The sequence below is a fragment of the Leptinotarsa decemlineata genome, unplaced genomic scaffold (assembly GCF_025532065.1).
Source record: "Leptinotarsa decemlineata unplaced genomic scaffold, Ldec_3_MD MMD2_tig00026282_RagTag_RagTag, whole genome shotgun sequence".
Lineage (NCBI taxonomy): Eukaryota > Metazoa > Arthropoda > Insecta > Coleoptera > Chrysomelidae > Leptinotarsa > Leptinotarsa decemlineata.
This window is the reverse complement of record NW_027412668.1, coordinates 8,166,516-8,190,143: the sequence shown is the minus strand read 5'-3', so window position 1 is coordinate 8,190,143 and position 23,628 is coordinate 8,166,516. Positions and strand designations below refer to the sequence as shown.

General features: G+C 33.6%; 2 protein-coding genes across 2 annotated transcripts in view; both read left to right on the top strand.

Moving 5' to 3' along the window:
- LOC111502440 (uncharacterized) overlaps positions 1–2,723 on the top strand; it is a 188,159-nt gene extending 185,436 nt beyond the window's left edge. Inside the window, exon 9 of the mRNA XM_023156529.2 lies at positions 963–2,723. Within this exon, the coding sequence (XP_023012297.2) occupies positions 963–1,315 (353 nt within the window). The 3' untranslated portion in view covers positions 1,316–2,723. The remainder of the gene's footprint in view (positions 1–962) is intronic.
- A 19,068-nt stretch (positions 2,724–21,791) lies between these two features.
- Positions 21,792–22,562, top strand: LOC111502451 (uracil-DNA glycosylase). Its single transcript, XM_023156539.2, has one exon. It carries the CDS (start codon positions 21,792–21,794, stop codon positions 22,560–22,562), a length of 771 nt encoding a protein of 256 aa, XP_023012307.2.
- Positions 22,563–23,628: the final 1,066 nt, after the last annotated feature.

Sequence of the window (23,628 nt, the reverse complement as noted above, 5' to 3'; positions counted from 1 at the left end):
AAAAGCCATACAACCGGGTGAAAATAGAAAAAGTATATATTAAAAATTGATTCTAGAGTGGCAGAAACGGTTTGTTAAAGTATATTCTGAAGAACAGTAGCTTCAAACCTAAACAATAGCTTTCAAAAAACATTTTTCGATAATCATTTCTTTTTCTTTTCATTTGCTGTGAATTTGTGAATTTTTGTACCAGATAGTCATGAATTTTGTTTCCAGTGAATTTGTTTCAGTAATTTTCTCATTGGAATATATCATGAACTGTTTATACAGATGATGAGAATTTGAATATGGGAAGGCGTAACTCAGCATCGTTATTATTATGGAAATAGTGAAAAATCATATGAAAAACGATCGAATATTATTGTGTAATGCATTGATTGATTCCGGTAATAAACCTTGTGAAAATGCTGTCATAAAAATTCAAGTTCGCGGTCCATAAAATACGAAACATTTGAATGAAAATGTGGTTCTATAAAATTGAAGAAAACTTGTTCTTGGTTAGGAAATATTCGAAACAATTTTTGATATTTGTAACACACGAAATAACTGAAAAACGAAATTAATCGAATGTGGTTTTTGCCCAATATATACAGGACCGGTCTTGATATCGTGACTTTTTACAACAGTAGACAGTACAGGCAGTAGTTAAAAATACAGCTTAATTTGCAAAAGTTGCTCATACAATCACATTGATAAAGTTGCCCCCCTGTAAACGTATAGTATAGTTGCGGAAGGTCGGGAGAATAACGAAAATAAAGAATCGACTAAGAGAAGGCAAGCGGTAATGGCATCTGGCGGGAACCCTGCCACAACAGATAAATACGATTTCTCATTCCCACTTTTATGTGCGCACTGTATATGAGATAACAACACTCCCCACACTCTTCACAAAACGAAAACACACTAACAATAACAGATCAAAATTCAAAATTGCGCAACATAAAAATTTTTTCTGCTTTCAGAAGGCAAATCGATGGCCACGTCTTACGATTGCAAGTACATAGAGACATCTGTCGGCATAAACCACAACGTCGACGAACTTTTAGTAGGAATCCTCTCTCAGATCCGTCTCAAGCTCGAGAATCCGGAAAGAAGTAGAGATCTCTTCCGCAAGAGGAGTTCGTCGAAGAAAAATCTCAACAGAAACAAAAGCCCAGCATCAGGGGCGGCGACGCCGACTGGCAGTTGTCAAAATTCTCCGAAGAAGTACAGGGGTTCCAGAACGTCGGCAAGTTTGAAGGTTAGGAGTCTGCTGGGAAAGGTTTGGGCGAGGGACAGTAAGTCTAAGTCGTGTGAAAATCTACATGTTTTGTAAAGGGGTTTATTTTGTGATATTTTTGAGGGTGGAAATCGTGAGGAAGTTTGGTTTTCTTCTGAGAGATATGAAGAATTTTTGATTTTTGAAACGTGAATAGCTGAATTTTATAAAGTATTTTATCGATTCATTTTCAATCAACTCAGTTTTTGAACATAGTTGAATTTCAATATTAAATGAAGAATAAATTAAATGAGAATAAAATGAAGTGGGGTGGAAAATGTTTTTCTATGACCTGAACCTGGGAAAATTATTCAGACATAAAAGTTGTAGTGGAAAAATGTAATACTTGTTGAGAAATATTTTTTCACAATCTACAATTTTTCTAAAGAATGATATTTTAATTTTTTTTACAAAAAAATCATTTGTTTCTCAGGAACTTTGATGTATTCCTGAAAACCTGTGTTTTTTACAAGAATCAATTCGACATTTGATTTCTATGTTACACCTGAAACAGGCCACAATATCAATGTGTCAGGTTTTTTCAAAATCAGTAGTTATTTTTTTGAAACATCTTTCAGATGATGTAGAAGAAGTAACATTGCCTTGAAAAAATTTGCCAGAAAATGTGAAAAACAAAAAATGTTTTTTAAATTGAGTTTTTCGGTTATTCGACATCACCACACATTCTTCTTTGTTAATTCTGAACTCTAAAACTAAATTATTCAACAAAACATTAACCATTGTTTTTAAAAAATCTGTTTTCAACCCATGGATAAATTAGGGTTGGAGTTAAACTAATTATCCTGTTGCAATGAAACTTGCTGAATATTGATAACCAAAGAAGTGAGGTCACAAAAAATATCGTTGAAAATGAATTATTCTTTCAGAATAAATTATCGAAAACGAATGAAATGTAGAGGATATCCAGTTGATCTCTATTGACGAAGCCATATCAATAACAACTTCAATATTGGTACCTGTGAGGCGTGTTTTTTGTTCAGTCTAATATCACACCTATCCTCATCTGAGAAAACTAAACCTAAAGCATGAATAGATACCCATGCCACTCAGCGAGATGTTTTCTTTACCCAATGACCTCGTTGTAATGGATATATTGAGGAATTGTTTCAAAGTTGAACTAGTTGCACTATGCTAATGAATTTCCAAAAGTATATCAAATTACATCCCTGAGTTTGCATCCGATATGTGAAGTTAGATAATGACATACAAGTCAACGAGAAGTTCAGAATGCTTTTTCACTGGCTAATGCAGAGAACTGAAATGCCTGGAATTGAAAAAACGTAATATCTCTACAGAACTGCATTTCCTGCTTTCATTTACCAAATGGTGAACAAAAGAGTATTTTGAATTACTTTTGGTTTCAAAGTTTTCATAAGGTTCACGTTAAAAGCTGTTTTTTTTCGCATTTGTCCAAAATACAATCACAAAAGTACAAAAACTCAACAAATGTAGAGTAAACTTCAAATATATGTTTCATATGTTTCTAATGCATTCACAAATGCATCATGTAGACTCATATTGATTGGAAGTAACCAGCTTTTACCCGATTTAATTTTTGTTCAGTCATAGGATTAAACATGCAAACTGTCACTAAAATAGCGAGTATGCTCAAAAATTTCAGTTAAAAATTTGCAATCACTTCTGAATTAGTTATGAATATGCATGAAAACAATCTACATAGAAATTTGGGTTGATGCAAATTTGTCAGCCTATTAGTACGTCACCATTGCAGATGAGGCTACGTTTACCAACTTTATTTTAAGCAACAGTACAACAATTAAGTTATTCAAAAATGAATCGATAAAACAGAAATATTACCACAAATGATAATCTTCATTCTTTCAGGACCTTTCTATGAATGTATATTAGTTGAGGATGTGAATTGGTTTATTTGCAGTTTGATCAAAAACTTTTTTTTATTTATCTATTATTTCCTTAAGGTAGTGATAGGTTCAAATCCTACAAGTTACGCAATAATGTCGAAAAAGTATGTGTATATATTGTAATTTAAAGATATGAGAATTCTTCGGGAATAAAAAATTACTTTAGGATTAGGTTTTGAAATTGGCGTTTTCCAAAAATAGTTTTCAATAATTGTATGAAAAATTTACCACAAGAACATCCCGTTCTATAATTCTGAATCCAATGTGAGTTCACGAGTTACTAGAAGGGATTTTATATTCTTGTATGGAGCTAAGAAGTACAATGTTTATTGTGATTCAGTTCATTATGCAACTGATTTTTTGTATGTTTCTAGAGTTAGTATTTTTATATTTTCACTTTACACTCTTTATTGTAAAATTTTTGTATACTTCTCATTAAAATAGTTTGTACATTCTATGTTGATACGATTCAATTTAACATTTCTTATTTTACTAACAAAACTCCCGATTGTTATAGAAACTATCGTTTCAAAAATGGCTAAATGGAAAAAGTCGATACAGAAGTGTATTCTTAATCGCCCTCGATAATCAAGAATGAAAGTTTTTTTTTATTGCAGTAAAAACTATTCTGCAACTATGTTTGGTTAGTTTCTCTCTTTGATAGATTTATCATCTGTGTTGAATCCTCCATTGCTAAAGGAAAATGCTACTGTTAAAAAGTGCTGATGAGATGAATAAAATAGGCGTTGGAGTCAAGGAAAACTCTGGAATTAGTTAAGACTGAGAGTCCTTTATTCCCCCTCTTTCAGCTTCATGTCCCAAATAGCACAATGACCCTTTTGGGATCAATGGGGAACAACGTAAAATGCCAATGGCTATTCCAAACGTGTGACTGGACAAAGGACTTTCTAGGACTTCTTAGGACTTTCCCAAAAAGTTCTGCAAATGCCACAAAACGGGGCTTATTATATTGGGAATAAAACTTTGCAAGGTCATGTCTGGAGTCATTTCATTCCAACATATAATATTTCATAAATATCATGTATAAAACATAAAGGTATTACAGAACTTCTGAGTTCTTATTAAAAAATAATAACGTCCTCGAGATATCTCGTATTTCTCTTCGAAATGAAATCATTACGGAAATCACTCGTTTCGAAAATGCTATTATTGCCAGAAAAATGTGAAGGCTTTGATCACCAGTGTGGTAAATATTTTCCTCTAGCAGCAAACTATTTCTTTATTTGATGTTGTGTCCAGTATTCAATGAAGGCTAGGCTCTAACAGCCGAATTAAATTGAAATCACTTATTTTCTCAAAATGACTATAGGTACAAATTCCAATGAACGTTTTACACGCATCCTCAGGATCATTCGAAGTTCTCTGTTGGTAGTATCATTTATCAATTGTCCTGTATAGTTTTTCGAAATATCATTGACCGGATATTCCAAATGATTATTAAAAATCTGTTTTAATGATTATTCAACTAATCATGTATATATACTTCACTGATTACGTATGTATAGGTACTACATCCTTTTCGTCAATCCTCGAATGATGAAAGATATTGTTCTGTCAGGAAGCAGGTCCACTTTTCTCTCTAGGAACGAAATAGCGAAAAATCAAACTGTCTAGACTCAACAATTGTTTTTGAAAAAGTTGATTATTTCGATTCAATTTGATTGGACCGTCATTCTAGCCACAATTTAACGCTGAACACGAGACAAACAACGGGTTACGTGATGTTCCGAAGAAGAATATCTACCTCACCACATTGACACAAAATGGAAATTGAAAGAAAGATAGCTCACAGAAATCATTAGACATTGAAAAAACTGATTTGACACAAATAAATACATAAACTCGACACTCGTCAACTAGCAGACACACTCACACTACAGAGGGTCGAATAGATCCACTCACTTCGGAACTAATGATAGGGGAGCCCAAGCGGGGATTTCGGGATTTACTAAAGCGCGGCAGATCAATATACAGGGGGATATATCTTGTACCCGGTTGAGTGCCTCCACCAAATATGAGCCCCATATATAAGGTCGCCTGTGAGGGATAAAGGATCAGATTAGTAAAAAAAAATTGATCATCAAAAATTCTCGAGCGCGTCAGATTAAGGTAGGGTGAGGTATTTACCTGCTGAAAAGTGTATATTTCAGTAATCTGACAATTTGAGAGTGACGTAAAGAAAGGGGAGGGCAGCAAAGTTGTAAAAAAAATAACGTTAATTCGACATTCTCGAGCGTAGGTATTTTTATTTATTTTGAAGGAAATAATTCAAGGATAACGAAAAATATATAATCTGACGATTTCCGCAAGCCGAAATAACAAAAATTTGTCGATGAAGTTTAATGCGTGCAGCTGTGTGATACCTATATTTCCCTCTCCGAGTTTCTATTTCTCTATTCTTTATTCACTTTTTCTCTATCTATTACTCTCTCACTCCGTCCCCACTCTGAATTCTGTTGCCATGATGCCATCACAGCTGATCACAGAGACTCGTTCATGATGAAGATGAAGATGATGATTAATTATTCAATTAATTGATGGATGTACCCGTTACTACGTGGTAGGAAATCATAATGAAGAAAAGAGAAATTAAACTTTCTATGTTTTTACCAGTTTCATTTGTAACTGACGTTACTGCAGTTTAGTCCTATAAGGACATTTTCAAACTCATACAATATATAAGAACATTTTCAAACTTATACAATATATAAGTTTGAAAATGTCCTTATAGGACGAAACTGCAATAACGTTAGTTACAAATAAAAGTGGTGGAAACATAGAAAGTTTCATTTCTTTTTTCTTCATTATTTAATCAATTGATTATGGAAAATTAAATTTTTTGAGCATTTTTTTTAATTATTTTCTTATTAATACAAGTATTTTACTTAAAAAACATACACTTATTTATTTGAATGCTATTTCCTGAGCTTTTCAATTGATTAAGTTCAATGAATTAAAATAAAATGAAAAAAAAATATTGTTTTTGTCAGATTAAGCGAATCCCTCTAAATAATCGTCAGATTATGAGACAGCACGTCTAAAACATAAAGATGAACCATATATATCTTAATCTGACGCGCTTGAGTATTCCAAAATGGCGAATTTTTTTTGCACATCATAATAATGGCCGCGAGTTTGCGTCAGATCGAAATCGTCAGATCATTGAATGAGAGCTTTTTTTTGTTGCACTTAACACCCCCTTAGAAAATCTGACGCGCTCGATTAATTTTTTTTCTTTTCACTTTTAACCCTTACGTACAACCACCCACACCATGCAAACGATCAGATTAACATACCAACATCATTAAAAATACGTAGGACATTGGTGCTATCGATATCTGACGCGCTCGAGTATGTCCAAGCAACAGTATTTTTTTACATATTGAAATATCTCTAGCCGCTTCCCCCACCGATGAAAAGGTATATATTATATAACTTTTTTTTTCTTCTTATCATTTAAGCTTTGCAACCTAATATGTCTCAATGACTCTCGAGTAAATCCCCATTTTGCATCATGGGCTCCCCTGCTATAACCTAACCTAACAGTTCGTCAATCATGTGCAACGACTCCCAACCGATGACAGTCAACAACAACCGAATCGCTAAAACTCAGTTGAAATTTGCAGGAATTGAAAGATCGTACTGGAACAATGATAATCTCGGGATACCTTGAGGACAGTATAGAGAAAACATATCACCGTATCGCGTTTCATACTGAAGACGCAACGCCATAATGTTGCTCGGGGCTTTCTACAATAGTAAACTGTGTTAGATTTTGGAATATCTTTCGGATCTTATCTGGACATCAAAAACATATCTCAGGGAGCGGCTGACATCATCCTCAATAATCCAGGATGTCCTGCGGATAATAAACTGTGGAAATTTATGGATTTCTTCACGAGAATTCCTGGAAAACAAATGCATAGTGTAATTGAAATATACTGAAAAGACTGTGTCCTACCTGGGGTGTTATTTCACCAGAGGTGTGGCATGAACTTCTTATCTTTCGTCAATGGCGGCTCTAGGTATCTTCTTGGGATATATACTGAAAAATACTGAAGCAGGTAATTCAGCCAACCCTACATCTTGTGCTTACTGAAAAAAATATATTCTACAAAGACGATATTTCCCTAACAAAACAGATTTTTCGGTCGTATTTACTGAATATCGTAGAACAGATAGAGCCAGAAATATAACGGGTCAATTTATCCAGAGCCTAAAACAGAGGGTCACTTTGGAGTGCATAGTTTTATTTTCTATGTGCTCCAATTTCTTTCGTCGGATTCACATAAGGCCTGTTTTACACCTGTTTTATACCGATGATCAATGCTGACGATGTCTCAGGCAACGTCCGAGAATACCTACCACAACGTTCTAAATGTGTCATCGGTATCCCGTTCAAAAGTTCGCGGTCGAAGGTCAAGTCCGTAGCTATTGCGGATTATCAGTTGAGGTTAGAGCCACTATCTAAACGGATGTTTTCACAAGGTGGCTCATATTCAATCACCCTTCAGGAATGTTCTCTTCGAGCACGGTTTTGCTTTCTTTCTGTTGGTTTGAACATCAGGTATGAAAATGTTTTCTACTAATAACAGAAAACCAGCAAAAACCGTGAATCTGGGAAAATGTGGCTGAAATTTCACTGGAAGATTTTGTGAGCACGCAAAATAATGAAACGCATTGAAGAAATTGATGAATCCAGAGTACAACCTCAGGCATTCTTTCAGTTCGTGTGCAGTTCGTCAAATGAAGAAAATCACATCCGAAAATACATGAAACAATTTGCTTGGATCTTCTGGCACCTACAATTGGAATTTCTAGGCATAGTAAAAAAATATACTCAAACACATCGTTTCTTTTTGGCCCTTCTATCATTATTTTCACACACAACAGGCAACTAAGCGATGCATAAATCTCAAATAACTGGCCTTAAGTGATATTTTCAATCTGTTTTTGTAGTTATACTTATATAATTTCTTTATATCAGTATTATCGTCAGTCCTATCACATATATAAACAATTGCACTTTCCGTAATTTCAGTTTTTCAAACGCCAAATATCCTAGTCATAAGAAACCTCAATATAATCTAACAAGTTTTCATTTTCTGTGTTGGTATGTTATGTAGAACATGCGAGTATGAGCTGAAACTGCAGAGTAAATCTGTGTCCTTCATTTTATCTTTCTCCATGGGAATGAAAAGAAATTAAAAAAAAAAACTAATCAATACAGTTCATTGTATGATTTTCACTATAATGAATTAGGCTCATATAACTAGGCACCCCTAACGCCTAGCATTATGATTGCTCATAGTCTGCAGTATAGGCTCTAGTACACGATTTCCGTTTTTCTTGTAAACCTAGTACTTTTCTTCGCTACATTGGAGCCGTCTGACTGATTTAATGCTTCCGAATCTATGGAAAACACTGCAACCTCATATACTTATTGCATTTTCCTCCATCTCTTTCATGATAAATATTTCTATAACCTTGTTTTCTGTTCTAGTTTGCACATATCCCTTTTTGAAAGGTCATTACTTGGGTTATTCGAAAATTGAAGAGCTCTTTCTATCTTTGTCCCTTTGCTGCATCACCTGCAACTAAGGCCTTCCGTCATACACACCTATTTTGTTCATGTTTCATCTCAGTATTCAGTAAAATCCAATTTTTTCAACGCCAATCGGCTTTCAAAAAAATTATCAAACCAGACGACGATGGTGTTTACATAGACATTAATGATAGCTTCAGTAAAGTCGGTTGTTTGAAATCCTCCTTCAAAAAAGTGGTCAAACGTGGTCATACTTCAGCCAGTACACTTTTATAGATTTTTGAAAGAATTGAGCTCGCTGGAGTCTGTCACCAAGTAGGAACGGTAAAGAAGTTATTCTTATCAGTATCTGACTTTTGCTTCCGTCTATCTCTGTATCTGTAGAGTAGGGAGGGTGAGTATGAGCCCACAGTACTTAGGCCACATGTGTACCGTGTGTACCCGAGAAGATGTCCTCCTAGGTCATCGTCCATCCTGTCCTTTCCAGGAAGGTGGACAGGTCACTGGGAGACATCTCCTTTATATCGGCAGGTGTAGGCCAAGACTCGCCGAACACACACTCTCTTGTTGACGATAACTCCGGGCACTCGCACAGGACATGCCTGATAGGCTCATCTTCCTGTTCACATATCCTGCAGAGAGGTGTGTCCACCAGCCCCATATTATGGAGGTGTTTTCTTAGTTGACAGTGACCAGTCAGATTTTTCCTGGTCATTGCCAAATATTTCTTCAGCACCATCTTCCCAGGGTCACCCAAGGTGATACTGGCAAGATTACATCCTTTGGTTTCGTCCCATCTCTTTAAGAATTGAGCATGGGTGTAACACTTGACTAGTTCCGCAATTGTCGAAGTCATCAGGCCGTGGGTGCCACTGGGTCCTAAAATTCTTTGTCCAGCCGCTTCCTTGGCTAAAGAGTCGGCAAAGCGATTACCTTTACTCCTGTCGTGCCCTTCAACCCACCTCAGGATAATGTTATTATCTACCGAGGCTTTGGCTAAATCTTGGTGACACTCTAGTACTAGCCCTGAGGTTATACGTTGTCTGTTCAAGGCTAATAGGACTTGTCTGCTATCAGTGCAGATTGTTATGTTTTTGCCAGAAATTCCTTTCTTGGTTAATTCTTTTGTGGCGATTGAGATACCAGCCAGTTCTGTTTGGACCACGCTGGTATTTCTTCCCATTTCCCACTTAATTCTTAAGCTTAGTGATCTGGAGTACACTCCACACCCTGAGCCTTCTTTGGTTTTTGAGCCATCTGTGTAAATCCGTATTGCATTCGTATCATCTGACTCTATGTTCTGCTTTATTTGTGTTTTGTAGGGTTGCGCAGTAATTGTTTTCCGCCATAGGCCCAGCCTCAATTGACCCATTCCTACTCGAGGTTCACACCAGCCGTGCGCAATCGTGCCATGGCCATCAACGCAACCTCCTTAACGTACAGATCAAGAGGGGTCAGACCCGTGATTAGTTCCATGGCCGCGGTTGGTGTTGTTCTCATGGATCCTGTGATGTTTAAACAAGCCATTCGCTGTATTTGGTATAATTTTTGGATGGCCGTTGCTTGTAGAACTTTCGGTCCCCATGCTCTCATCTATTGACGTCGAGAGGATGACAAGTGATAGACAATTGATGACAATTGAAGTGGATATCATTAGATGCAGATTTGGGGACCATATTCCTGCATCTTTTTTTCTAGAGATCGTTTACAAAATATTTATTTTAAGGAAAGTTATAGGTTATAGCAACTTTATGAATTCGTTCAAAAATTAGGACCTCTTATGCTTATGAAAGATGAATACTCTAGAAATGAATGTCGAAGTTTTGTCATCTAACGTACTATGAATAATGAGAACAAATTTTGGAAGTCACTAATGGTTTTACAAATATTACGCACAAATTAGTGACGAAAGTTGATGTGTCTCTATGAATGTGTTTTAACTGCTCTCGACCACTCATATATCTCTGATGAGACTACAGGGCGAACAGAATGCACTTCTTGTTACTTATATCAGCATCAGAAACATATCCACCATAACTCAATACTCGAAAATATCTGTATGATATAAATCAGGTGGATGCGGTGGCTTTTCTCCGAAGTGGAGAATGTAGTTCAACCCAGCATTTCGTGGTAATTTCAATACCATCGTCAATTTCCCATCTGTACCTTCGTACGTAGTACCAAATCCATGCGATCAAATACACTGGGAATACAATTAGTCCTTGTCATAGTTTTGGCAATAAAGAGGTATTATTAATTAATCAATTCGGGTCCACCTTATTGTATTGTAGGTTATAGTTCTAGAAAAATGTATAGCCTAATACATTTACTATAGTATAAATTATTTTAACTTATGAATATTTAGATGTTATAATAAGATACTATTGAGAAAATCAGCCAGGTACAGCTTTAATATAGAGTTTTAACTTCAGTTAACTTTATGATTTTTAAAAATAATATATTTCATTTATAACGACTGTCTTATGACATTCGGATTTAAAAAAAAAGTAATTGACTCCATAAAAATTATTAAAATTAGTTGATAATATTTTGAAAAGTCCAAATGTTATAGGGCTGTTCCATTTAATAGATTATAGTTGTTTTATGTAAGTAGATTTCACCCCTTGATGATTCTTTGAAAAAAGATATTTTTCAGTTACATCAAAAATCTTTCTTCAGAAGCAATCATCGTATTTATACAAATCAAAATTATTAAAATATAGGTGTAATTTGACCAATTTTTGTTGTGCCTTCTCATAGAGGCTTAGTAAATTTATAAATAGAGCGATAGCTGAGGAAGTTTGAATTTGTATAGCAAAAAAGGACTGAATAGTAGAAGAGAAAATTTTATTCCATATCTCTATGTTACCGTATACAATATTAACTAATTATATGTAATTTTGAATTTTTATGAATGTGTCTGTATCTTCCAAATATTTATCAAAAAATGTTTAATGTGTTTAGCTTTTAGGAATGTTTATTAATTAACGCTTAAATTAAGTGCCAATTATTTCATTGACAGCTACTATTTTCACCTGAATTTTAGGTTTTGAATAATTTCTTTCAGTATACAACAAGTAAGAATTGCATTTATCGATTAAAGATGCATACTGCAAAAATATATCATAGGAATGTACAGGGCGAATGAATCAACACATAGAAGAAGTTTTTTATAATATTTTTTCAATAATTTTTTATAATAATTATATAACATTGATTATAGATTAAGTAACGTCTACAAAAAATGTTGAGGCAATCATTTGGCAAATATACTAATGAACTAATTATCATCATATCCATCAATATGTATAACAGATTTCATTTAACGAATATTTCTTTCACTCATTAAATATAAACGACAAACACAAAATCCATTAGACATCAACAGTTTGAAAACGAAAAAAAAATAATAAAAAAGATTCATGGATTCAAACAAAATAGGTGAGAATTGAAATTATTTGGAAAAAAATTAACAATCAATGTTATCCACCTGGAGCAAGAACACTCGTTATAAAAAGGGCCCGTGCCTTTTTATAGTTGTTAGTTCTTTGTTTTCATAATCATGGACCTGCATCATCGTATGACTCCAAATGGCTGATAAATTATTTGATCAGCATTATTATGTTCAAGGAAGCAACAGGGTACTCGCGAATTATTTTTCTCAAATCAATTTCCAACAAACGCAAAACTGTAATATATTTCAACAGGAATCTGAAAAAGTACAGTAAAGTAGGTCTCTTTCTATGAAATAATGTACATTGGAAAGTTATTTGGAAATTCTTTCGTTTTAAGTTCTCAATTAACTTTCTGAAATTCTGAAATTCTGTCAACCAATTATTTCCGAATATGATATATCTCAAAGGTGCCTGTTTACATTGGAAACTAACACGAACTCTCGAAAATTTCTATGCGTTAATTTCATTTCACAATTCAATAAGAGGAACATTTCCTTGTATAATCATAAAAATTAGTCGCGATAGATGATCAACTGCTTTGCAAAGTGCTATGGGATTATAGATCGCGTTTTTCTTTGAAAATGATTTCATAAAAGTCAATGAAAGGATCATGACATCAATATTAGCTACCTCATTTGACTTAACTGACTCCAATAAAGTGCTAGGAATCGCACGTTGAAAGGTGAGACCTTATTAATCCTAAGCTTTTCATAAGTTTCTATTTTTGGGGGTTGTCGTTCATATGAGGGCGACAGCCGGTTAACGGAAAAATCGATTTTAACAGATCAAAATTAACCATTTCATTAACATCGATTTCTTTCTTGTAAATAAAAGCTATTGAATTGTTTTCTTTACTACCAAATGTGAGAAAATAATTCCATAATGGACATTAATTCAAAAGTTCATCAACATGAAATATTATAGTGTGTCTGTTGATGTTTGATGATTGTTATTTCTGTATATTTTAATGAATCAGGCTTCTGCTAATGAAATATTTTACTTCTTCAAAAACTTATTTTTCTCTTAGACAGCTCCTCAATTACTGATAAGCTAGATTCACTACAAATCTTCAAGTTGTCGACATTTCTATAAAAGCCAATATTATGAAAGTTGAATAATAAAGTATTATCTAACAATGGCTTGACAACAAATTTTTGAAAATAAGTTATTTTGGTATAGAGAAGATATTCCAATAAAAAAAATTTATATATAAAAGAAAAATGTTTTAATAAGTTCCATTATTGTATTTGAAGTGTTTTATCCTTATTGTCATCATCATACGTATAAAAATTCTTCCTTCATTCTTCATTCGAAAAGTCTTCCTATAATTCATTGTCAAAGTTACACTCAAATTCAAGTCAAACATTTTTTTATCAATAGAGCAACATCTTTTGAGATTATTTCATATCGAAATATCTATGTCGTTGTGTAAGAGCAGTAAGTTTCACTATTTTGCCAATAACCCCTGATACTATAAATAATATTCCCGGATACTATAAATAATATTACCTGAAGTTATATTGAAATATGAAAATATTATCGCTCAATCGATAATTAGCTTATATAAAACAAGAACAATTCACACAGACAATGGGGAATGTTCCTCCTGACGCATTTTAAACTTATCATTTCAACCTTTTTCTTTAAAAAATCATTTGAATACTTGAAAAAGAGAAATGAAATAATGCATTCAACATTTAATGGGATTCGTTTCTATTTCACCATTTCGCAACCTCGGTTATAGCTAATAAAGGACAATGAATCTGTTACCTGGATGAGACAAACAAAGATGACATATTTCTGTTCTGTTTACTTATGTTCCGAGTTCCGAGACATTCTGTGACATATGACATTTTGTGCACCTAACCTATCTTCCTCTTTATAAATAAATAACAAAACAATTGTTGTTTATGTGGCTTGTGGAGGTGGTTTTGAACTATAATTTATATTTTGCCCTATTTGTTGATTCATAAAGATAATTTTCCTTTTTTAAAGTAGAATATATAGGTACGTATAAATTATTTCAACTTGATATACTTACGCGCTGTTGCCAATATGTGAATTAGAAACAGATCTTATGATGCACTGTTTGGAACCTTTGGTGTAGTAATGAATATTACTAAGAAGAGGAGGAAGATTAAAACTTCCTCTTTGAAGATGATCACTTGGTGATCGAAACACGTGTCGAGGTGTTGAAAATAAGGATTTGATGTTGGGAAAAAACTCCAGTAATATTTATTATTTAGAAACAGATCCCTTCAAAAATTAAAACCCAACATTTGAAACATCAATTTGAATACTTATCGAAGTGAATTTGAAAAACTCATGAAATAAACTCAACTTCATTTTGTTCAAAGTTGCATTTGCTGTAATAACCCAAATTGAGGAACATACCCCATTAGGGGATGAATTTACACATATAGTGAAAATTTCAGAAAAAAGTACTATCCTAATTGAATTGGTATTCATTGATTCCCATGAAATAATATCAATTTTAACTGGACTGCTAATCAATCAGAATGTATCAATATATGTGAAAGATTTGAATTGCTTATTTCTGAAACAGCCACTGTATATTTTTGCAGTACTTGCAACATCAAAACACAAAGCGTTCGGAAATCCGGGTATTCTTTAGCACATTCGTAGGAAATGGTTGTTTTTATAGTCTATCAGATAAGCTGCTTTTCAGTTTTTGGTGTTTGTATATTTTCAAAGAGATGCACCTTCAGGGTTTTCACAACTTAAATACATACAACTGACATAAAAAGCTTTTATTTTTTCATTTTCTTCATACTAGCCCTTCATCATGCTCAGTAATAATTGATCAAGTTTGGAGAGGATACTCAAATATCCTGAAAATACAAGTAGGGTCTTGTTATATGATTACATCAAAAAACTGATTGTTACTAGTAACTACCTCATTCATTATCTCCAAAATTATGGTATATTGATATATCTTTCATATCTTTTGTTTTCGAAAATTGTGAAAGAACAGTTCAACAGAAAAACACTACATGGAGAAAAAGTGTATGTTAGAGGTAAGAGAAACAATAAAATTGATTGTTCAAATATATTCACTCGGAGTTTGAATATAATATTCACAACTCAGTATTTCACTTAACTTGGCCAAATAGAAATTTTGGATAGAATTTCATTTTCAAATAAAACTAAATATGTGGAAAATCCATAGTTTCAGTCCTTACACACGTCCAAGATATTTCACAGTTGTAGTTTTAAGATCAATTTTTTCCATTCTCATTTGAAAATCAATATGGAAACTTGACATTAGTCATACTGAAAACGACAAAGCTGAATAAAACCAGTCAAATTCAAAGAACTCTTATCGGATTGGCTATCAAAGAAATTATTTGTTTTTTACAATTATAACTGTAGCATGAAATATGACAAGTCACCATTATAATGAACTGTATGAATGTGTGGTCAAACTGAAATTTGCGTAAAGAAATGTTGAATTGAATGAAACAATCTATTTAACTTGGTTGGTGATGAGGATTTTGGAAAAAATCTGAATATGCACTTAGTGGAAAATTAATAATATCACTATAAACACGTATTCGGATGATAAGGATGTTAATTTTCAATCGCTCTGAAGGTGTATGCAATGTCTTAATTAATGTTATGTATTTTTCTGTATTTAAACATACGGTATCAATCTGAAACATCACTATAGGTATAGTAAGTACCAGAACAAAAATAAAACAACTGAAATGAAGGTTGCGTAAAGAGTATTCAAAAAAACTTTCATTGTGAGTTGTTTCATTTCTGCTCTTTGTGGCACTGAATAGCATTAGTTCTGTTTCTTTTTTGAATTCGGTTGTATTGTAGATGAAACTGCAATCACTATGATAACTATGATGCACAATTTGGAATTTTAAAATTTGTAAATTTATATAATCTATTGTAAGTCGAATTTGTAAAATAAAATTTTGCTGTGAATAAAAAATTGCGTAGTTTTTTCAATTGAAAAAGATGTCAAGTTGACATCAATCAAAAATTATATTGCATAAAAAATAATCAAAACATTTTAATGGCACCACGTATATGCGTGAACCTCTAACAAATTATTCACTGTGTTATTCAAATGTGAGATAAGACTGAACAACATGGGGATATCTGAAACGGTAAGTGATACGGGGTCGATTGAATTAAAGAAAAGTAGCGCATTTATGATTCTAATAATGTGCCATTAAGAAAGTTTTATTATTCCGAGTAGTTTTGGAGATATCTGAAAAAAACCGAAATTTCAGAATTTCGTTTTAATTTTCTCCTAGCTTTATTTTCAAAGGAAAGGGATGTTTAGAAAACATCATCAACTTTGTATTTTTATATGGCTCGAAACTAGAGTATACCCTGTATACGACTCCATTTTTCATTGTGAATACAGCAACGTATCACACAATATGATTTCAAAACCATTTCTCGTGCAAAATGCTTTTCTTCAATTTTAGATAATACGCGCTGGTAGAAATGACACATAATGTTCTGTTGTCATAATAATATTGTTGTGTGGTAGAATTTTTGACATATTACTGTTCCTACTTTTACATCTCGTTAACTACCTAATTTGTATTAAAAATGGAAAACGGCAGCTCTTCGAATATTGAAAAATTGGTTTTTGTTTCATGTTACATTTTGTGCCAGAGAAATTGTGTTGATGCTGATGCTAATAATTATTCACAGAGGCGATAACCTGGTAAATAAACTTTTTGACGTTAAGTTTTTAATTTAAAAGAATACAAAAAACCTGTGGTTTTCCGACAGAAACAATCTAATAATCAGCGTGATGTGTACATGCCTTTGTTGAAAATCCTGAGATATCCATCCGCACCATTAAACATAATACCGGAGTATTCAAATCCAGGCGGAATGTTCATTATTAGTCACAACAAAATCCGCGAGTACACAAAGTGTCCAGATATCAACATCGTTTTGATTTCAACATGTGGGTTGGGATTTTCGGTACTAATGTAATTGGACCTTTCATCTACTAAAACAATTTAACAAAAGAGCGGTACATACATTTGTTGGTAAATGATTTCAATGACGCTCTAGATAATTTGCCTTTAGCGATTACGCACAGCTGCTGGTTTCAACACGATGGTGCTCCAGCACATAACGCTAAAATTGTTTGTGATTATGTATTTGAACCGTCGCTTCCGAGGACAGTGGATTGGTATTCACAGTGATACATCCTGGCCTGCAAGTTTCCCCGACCTAACCCCACTGGACTGTTTCCTTCCAAATTGAAGAAGATTTGCTAAGACTCGTTAATGCATCCTTGAACAATATTGTTCCGAATATGTTAATTCAAGTTTTAAATTCGTCTGTGAGACGAGCGTACTTGTGCTTAGAAAATAACGACGGTTCATTTGAACACTTGCTATAAGTTTCTGTTTATTTCCTATAAAACATATTAGTTCCTTGCTATTACATTACAATTACATTTTATAAACTAAACTTTTGATATCGCGACTCGACTTTGTGTTCAGCAACGCAAAAATTCCGGCAAGTGGTGAGTTAAAATTTATTATTAAAAAGACTAATCAATTTAAGTACCTACTTCATGTATCAAAATTTGACATTTTTTCCAGGGCATTTAAATTGAAGAAAAGCAGGTTAAGTAATCACTTTTCATTTTGCGCGAGATATGGTTATGATACATGTGATACGTTGCTATATTCACAATGAAAAATGGAGTCGTATACAGGATATACTTTAGTTCCGGTTATAAAAATACAAAGATGATGTTTTCTAAAAAACGAAACGTCGCAGAATAATTCTGCTTACGTTTTCGTTTAGTCCTTAAAAAGTAGCCATGGCAAAGTGCTATTTGTTCTATATTTCCTTTGAAAATAAAGCTAGAAGAGAATAAAAACAAAACTCTCAAATTTCGGTTTTTCTCTGATATCTCCGAAACTTCTTGGAATATTAGAACTTTCTAAATGGCATATTATTAGGCACATAAATGCGCTACTTTTCTTCAATTCAATCGACCCCGTTTAACTTACCGTTTCCGATATCCCCATACTGTTCATTTTTATCTTGGACACAGTATATAGATTAAATGAAATACAAAAGATGTTTTTCGTGTATTTCAAATTTTAGTATCTTCGAAAGTTCTCCATAAAAAAATCTCATTTTATTTGTAGTGAAATGAACAATTAGTGGAAAATCATTACCCCTAAAGTGTTATTCGTAGTACGCAAAAGCCTCATAGTATTATCCACATTCCATGTATGAAGTCTGTTCAAAAATAAGATTAATATTCAAATTTCGTGGACTACGATCATTCGATTAGCGATTTTTTATATTGGTACACTCGTCTCAAACATATGTTCATAATTTCAGGTTTCAGCTGTTTAACATGTTCAGTTTGTTGGTGAGCGGCATAATAATTAGGAGTGTTTTGCATTTGACAATTTTCTGGTATTGACGAATAGATTAGAGAATTTGCGTCAAATTGAAACAATTGAAATGTTGACAGTGCCATAAGGGGATGGTACTCTGAGTCAGAACATTTTTTACAAGTGGTACAATCGTTTCACCGAAGGTCAGGAAGATGTGAATGACGACGCCCAAGCACATCAACAGTCGTTGAAAATGTTGGTGAAAAATGAAAACTGTTATGGAGAATCGTCGAGGATGTCGACATATCGGTTAGCGCATGTCATGCAATTTTTTCGGAAATTTTGGGCATGAAGCATGTGGCAGCGGAGTTCGTTCTAAAAATACCGTCGCATGAGCATCGCTCAAGAATTGTAGAATGACGTCAACGACGCAACGATCTAAATTTTACTTAGTGTCCTAGGAGCTAAGTAATATGCATCGATATAAAAAATTGTAAATATCTCGAAAACAATCACCTCCAACGTTGTTGAGGAGGTGTTCTTTTTTCACTTAGAAATGGCGTGGAAATTAAGTTTTTTCATGAAAAGTATTTAAAATCCACTGTCAAAAAAGTTACGGCGATTTGAAATACATAATGACAGCGTACGCAGAGCCCTCTAGATGTTACATGAAAATCAATAGAAAATTAAAATTTTTCATATCAAAAAAAATCTGGGTACCAAAATTCGTGCAAATAACTTATTTTTTGTTGAAGTTTTTTTTAAAAAACGGACAAAATAATTCAATTTCAACACCCTGTATCTCCGTAACGAAGCATTTCCTGACACAAGTTTATATAAACTTTTTTCTTCAAATTGTCTCAGGAATACGTCACTTAATATTTCAACCTTATGTTACACCCCGAATAATTATTTATCATAATATTTTTGTAATTCCTAGAGTGGTCCCATCATCTTGCATCTCCTAAAATTTCAATATACCCCTGAAATATACTTGTTGAAACAATAACACCAGCGACCCGATCTGGCTTCGCATTTCTTTAATGTTCCCCTCCCTTTTATTTTTTGAACGGGTCAATTCAAAAAATTGAAATTCAAGATAATAAAATTAATGCATGAATACTTTTTTTGAAGTAAATCCGACAGATCAAACTTTCAAGATAGCGACTGGGCGCCATCTGGAAAAAAAATTAAATGGAAAGGGGGGTCTTGTGATACATCTTTTTGAAGCTCCTGACAAATGCATCCCACCTATAGAATATAATGTCAATGTCTTCAACTACTACAAAATGGCGAAACTTTTAATAATTGCGTGAATACATTGACATTTAACTACATAATATAAGCTTGAGGTCAGCTCAGAAGATGCTCGAAATGGTTGTCATGAACTTCTTGATATATGAATAGCCTATCCGATATTTCACGCCGAACATTTTCGAACACAATATCGTTACAAATATTTATTATTCTCTGCCGTGTAACCAATATTGAAGCAGGTTCAATTTTGTACACCTTTTGCTTCATGTAGCGCCATAAAAAAAGTCCAAAGGTGCAAATCCGGCGAGCGGGCTGGTCATTCTGTAGGACCTCGACGGCCAATCCATCGACCCGAAAAAGTAGTATCCAAATAGTTTCTCACTCGTCTAGAGTAATGTGGTAGTGCATCTTGTTGAAATACAATATCCATAACGAATTCATCAGGATTCGCTTCGACGATTTCAGTGATAGGAGGGTCAACAGTAATTTCCAGCAGTAGTTCCCCTGTTGAATTTTGATCAATTAATAGAGGTCCTACAATATGGTTTCCCAATATTCCTACCCGAACGTTAATTTTACTGGGTTTTGGGTATGTATTTCCCGGAAAACGTAAGAGTTGATGTCACTTCAATAACGGCAATTTTGTCTGTGAACATTGCCGTTTGAAAAAAATGTACATTCGTTACTAAAACAAATATTGTGTAGATAGGTAGGATGCCTTGCAATGGTTTCCGTCATTATTTCGCATAATTCCATTCTTTGATCAGGGTCATCTTCAGTTAATTGGTCTACCATTTTAATTTTGTATGGATGATACCTATTCCTCTTCAAAAGTCTCCACACAGTAGAAGGAGACACCTCAGAAACATTCGCGACAGAATAAGTGGACTGTTCAGGATTTACTACCATCTCTCCAATTATTTGCACTCGCTGTTCTTCAGGAATGGACGAATGACCTGGGGGCTTTTTGTTTTGTACACTACCGGTAGTTGTGAATTTGGATACAAGTTTCCTCAAATATTTTCTACAGATAGGACGATTCGGAAAACGTTCATTGAAAATCCTTTCGGTCTCGTGAAAGTTACGCGTCTCACCTTAAATAAAAATCGAAATTTTTCTTCCAGTGGACGAGAATTGACCATTTTTGAGATTGTTCACATGGTACCTTTCTACTAGTAAAACCGAAAACTAAATGAGAATATTCTAACTGAACAATGACGTTCATTGTCGTACTGACATTTTTTGTCGTTTCAATAAACAAAAATTAACTTAAAAACCTTATCGGGTTGTTGGATTTGCCATATGGCAGATAAAAAGGGATATTTCTAGAAATATCGATATTACTGTGTTTGTCTTCAGGAAATTATCAACTGTTCCTTCATTTTGTAGTAGGTGAAAATATTGACTGTATATTTTAGTGTTTTAGTGTGAAGTATTCGTCAGGATCTTCAAAATGATGTGTCACAACCCGCCTGTGATATTTAATTTTTTTCCCCAGACGGCGTCCAGTCGCCATCTTGAAAGTTTCATTTGTCAATTTCACTTCAAAATAAAGTATTCATGCATTAATTTCATTATCCCAAATTTCAATTTTTTGAATTGACCTTTTCCAAAAATAAAAGCGGGGAAACATTAATGAAATGAACTGTATGTCTGTATTCTTTCAAAGACATTTTTTGTAGTTCTTACTGTTTTTTGAGTATAAACTTCTAAAGTGTAAAAGTTTGCTATAATTTCATTGGCTTCCAGATTCATACTCAGTTTTCTTCTCGACTATGTTTTGATAATTCATTTTTCTATCAGGTTTGTAAACATTTTATCTGAAACAACTGATAGCTCCAATATATCAACACGATTGAAACGGATACTGCATCAACCACATTCACGAAAACAATATATGATATATCATGAAAACATCATTTTAACTGATAACACTTTTACCATGCAAATATTTATTACTGAACAAACAGTAATATCGCAATCATGAGTGAAAACGAATCACTAATCGAGTACTTCTGTACAAAATATCCCAAAGTGGTTATTAAAAAATCCATCAACCCCTCATGGTTTCCGCTACTCAATTTAGTTTTTGTGAAAAACGTTGAAAAATTAGGAGAACTGCACAGATTTCTGGAAACTATTTCAGAACCGATCAATCCAGTGAGTGAGAATATATGGGCCTTCACTAAGTTTGGCAATCCAAACGAGATAAAAGTGGTGATAGTAGGACAAGATCCTTACTTAACACCAGAGTTAGGGGATTCCATAGGCTTCAGTGTGAATAGTTCCATCAGTGATATTCCACCGTCGTTGCAGAATATTTTAGACGAGGTGTGGGAAGATGTGTCCAACTCCATGTACGCTCCATCTCTGAAAGGGTTTCCACCACAACACGGATGTCTGGAAAATTGGGCTAAGCAGGGTGTTCTCCTCTTAGATTCTGTATTAACAGTGACCCACAATGCTCCCCAGTCTCACCGAAATAGAGGCTGGGAGGAAATAGTGGGTTCGATGCTGACGGAAATACAAAATATCGCGAAAAACAGTGAAGAATTCGTTATTTTCATGTTGTGGGGAAGAGTTGCATGGCAAATGGAAAGCTATGTGGATACAAGTGGAGATAACAAGGTTCTCAAAGCAGGTCACCCTTCCCCTAATAACGAACTTGCTGATTATAGAGGGTGTAGGCATTTTACAGCAGCTAATTATATTCTTGAGCAAGCCGGAAAACAACCAGTGGACTGGTCGTTGTAGGGGAGAAAATATAAAAAATATTCGAATTACAAACCAGCACAGTTCATCTCCTAATTATACCAACTTGGTAAGTGAAACGCGAGTCGAGACAAGTGTTGAAGTGCGGGTGTGAGAGCAGTTTCGTTTTTGAGTCCAGAGTTTTCAGTTTTACCATTCAATATGTTAACATATTCTGCAACCATAATTTTGTAACATTTTAACTTATTAAATTATTGTTTGGCTGTTGGAATATAGTTTTTAATGAACAGGAGTCGAATTTGGTGTTTCATTATTACTATAATTTCAATGAAAACTTTGTTAAAATCATAATATTCTCTCAACGTGATCGCAATTTGTTATCACTACTTACAACGATGTCTATATGAGACTCATCATCCATTATTGATGTATATTGTCTCAATTAGAGGCTAATACAATTTTCCGGAAGATACCAAACGTATCGGTCGAAGAAGTTATCAAAAAACAGTCTTGACAGAATGTTTTATTCAACAAATAATTGAGTTTGTCTGAATTTTGCTTCCAAAATTTCGAAATTATTATACAAGTGACTCACTAGTAATTCAATTGGAATCTGTTTCCACTTTTGAATAATAGCTAGCTGATACCATAACAGAAATCAAAATAAATCTGATGATTGTACCTAGAAAGATGCATATGTATTGAGAAAATAATATGTGATGGAATTGATCCTCGGTCCAGGACTTTTTCAATTTAATTTCTTATATTGATTCAAGAAAAACTACAGGCAATATATATATATATATATATATATATATATATATATATATATATATATATATATATATATATATATATATATAGTTTTTTGGTATATATTATTCAACCAATACTCATAAACAATAATGTGTAGAGATATTCACAACATTACAGAAAAATTCAGATACAGAAATACAGCGAGGCGAGGACACCCTGTACATGTATTGAAGTTCACGGACTTGGCAGGAATCAAATACAAAAGAGTAGAAAATTTAAATTTGATGTTTTGTGTACCAAATTTCATTAAGTTTCGAAAACTAAATAACCGATATAGATTATAAATAAATGT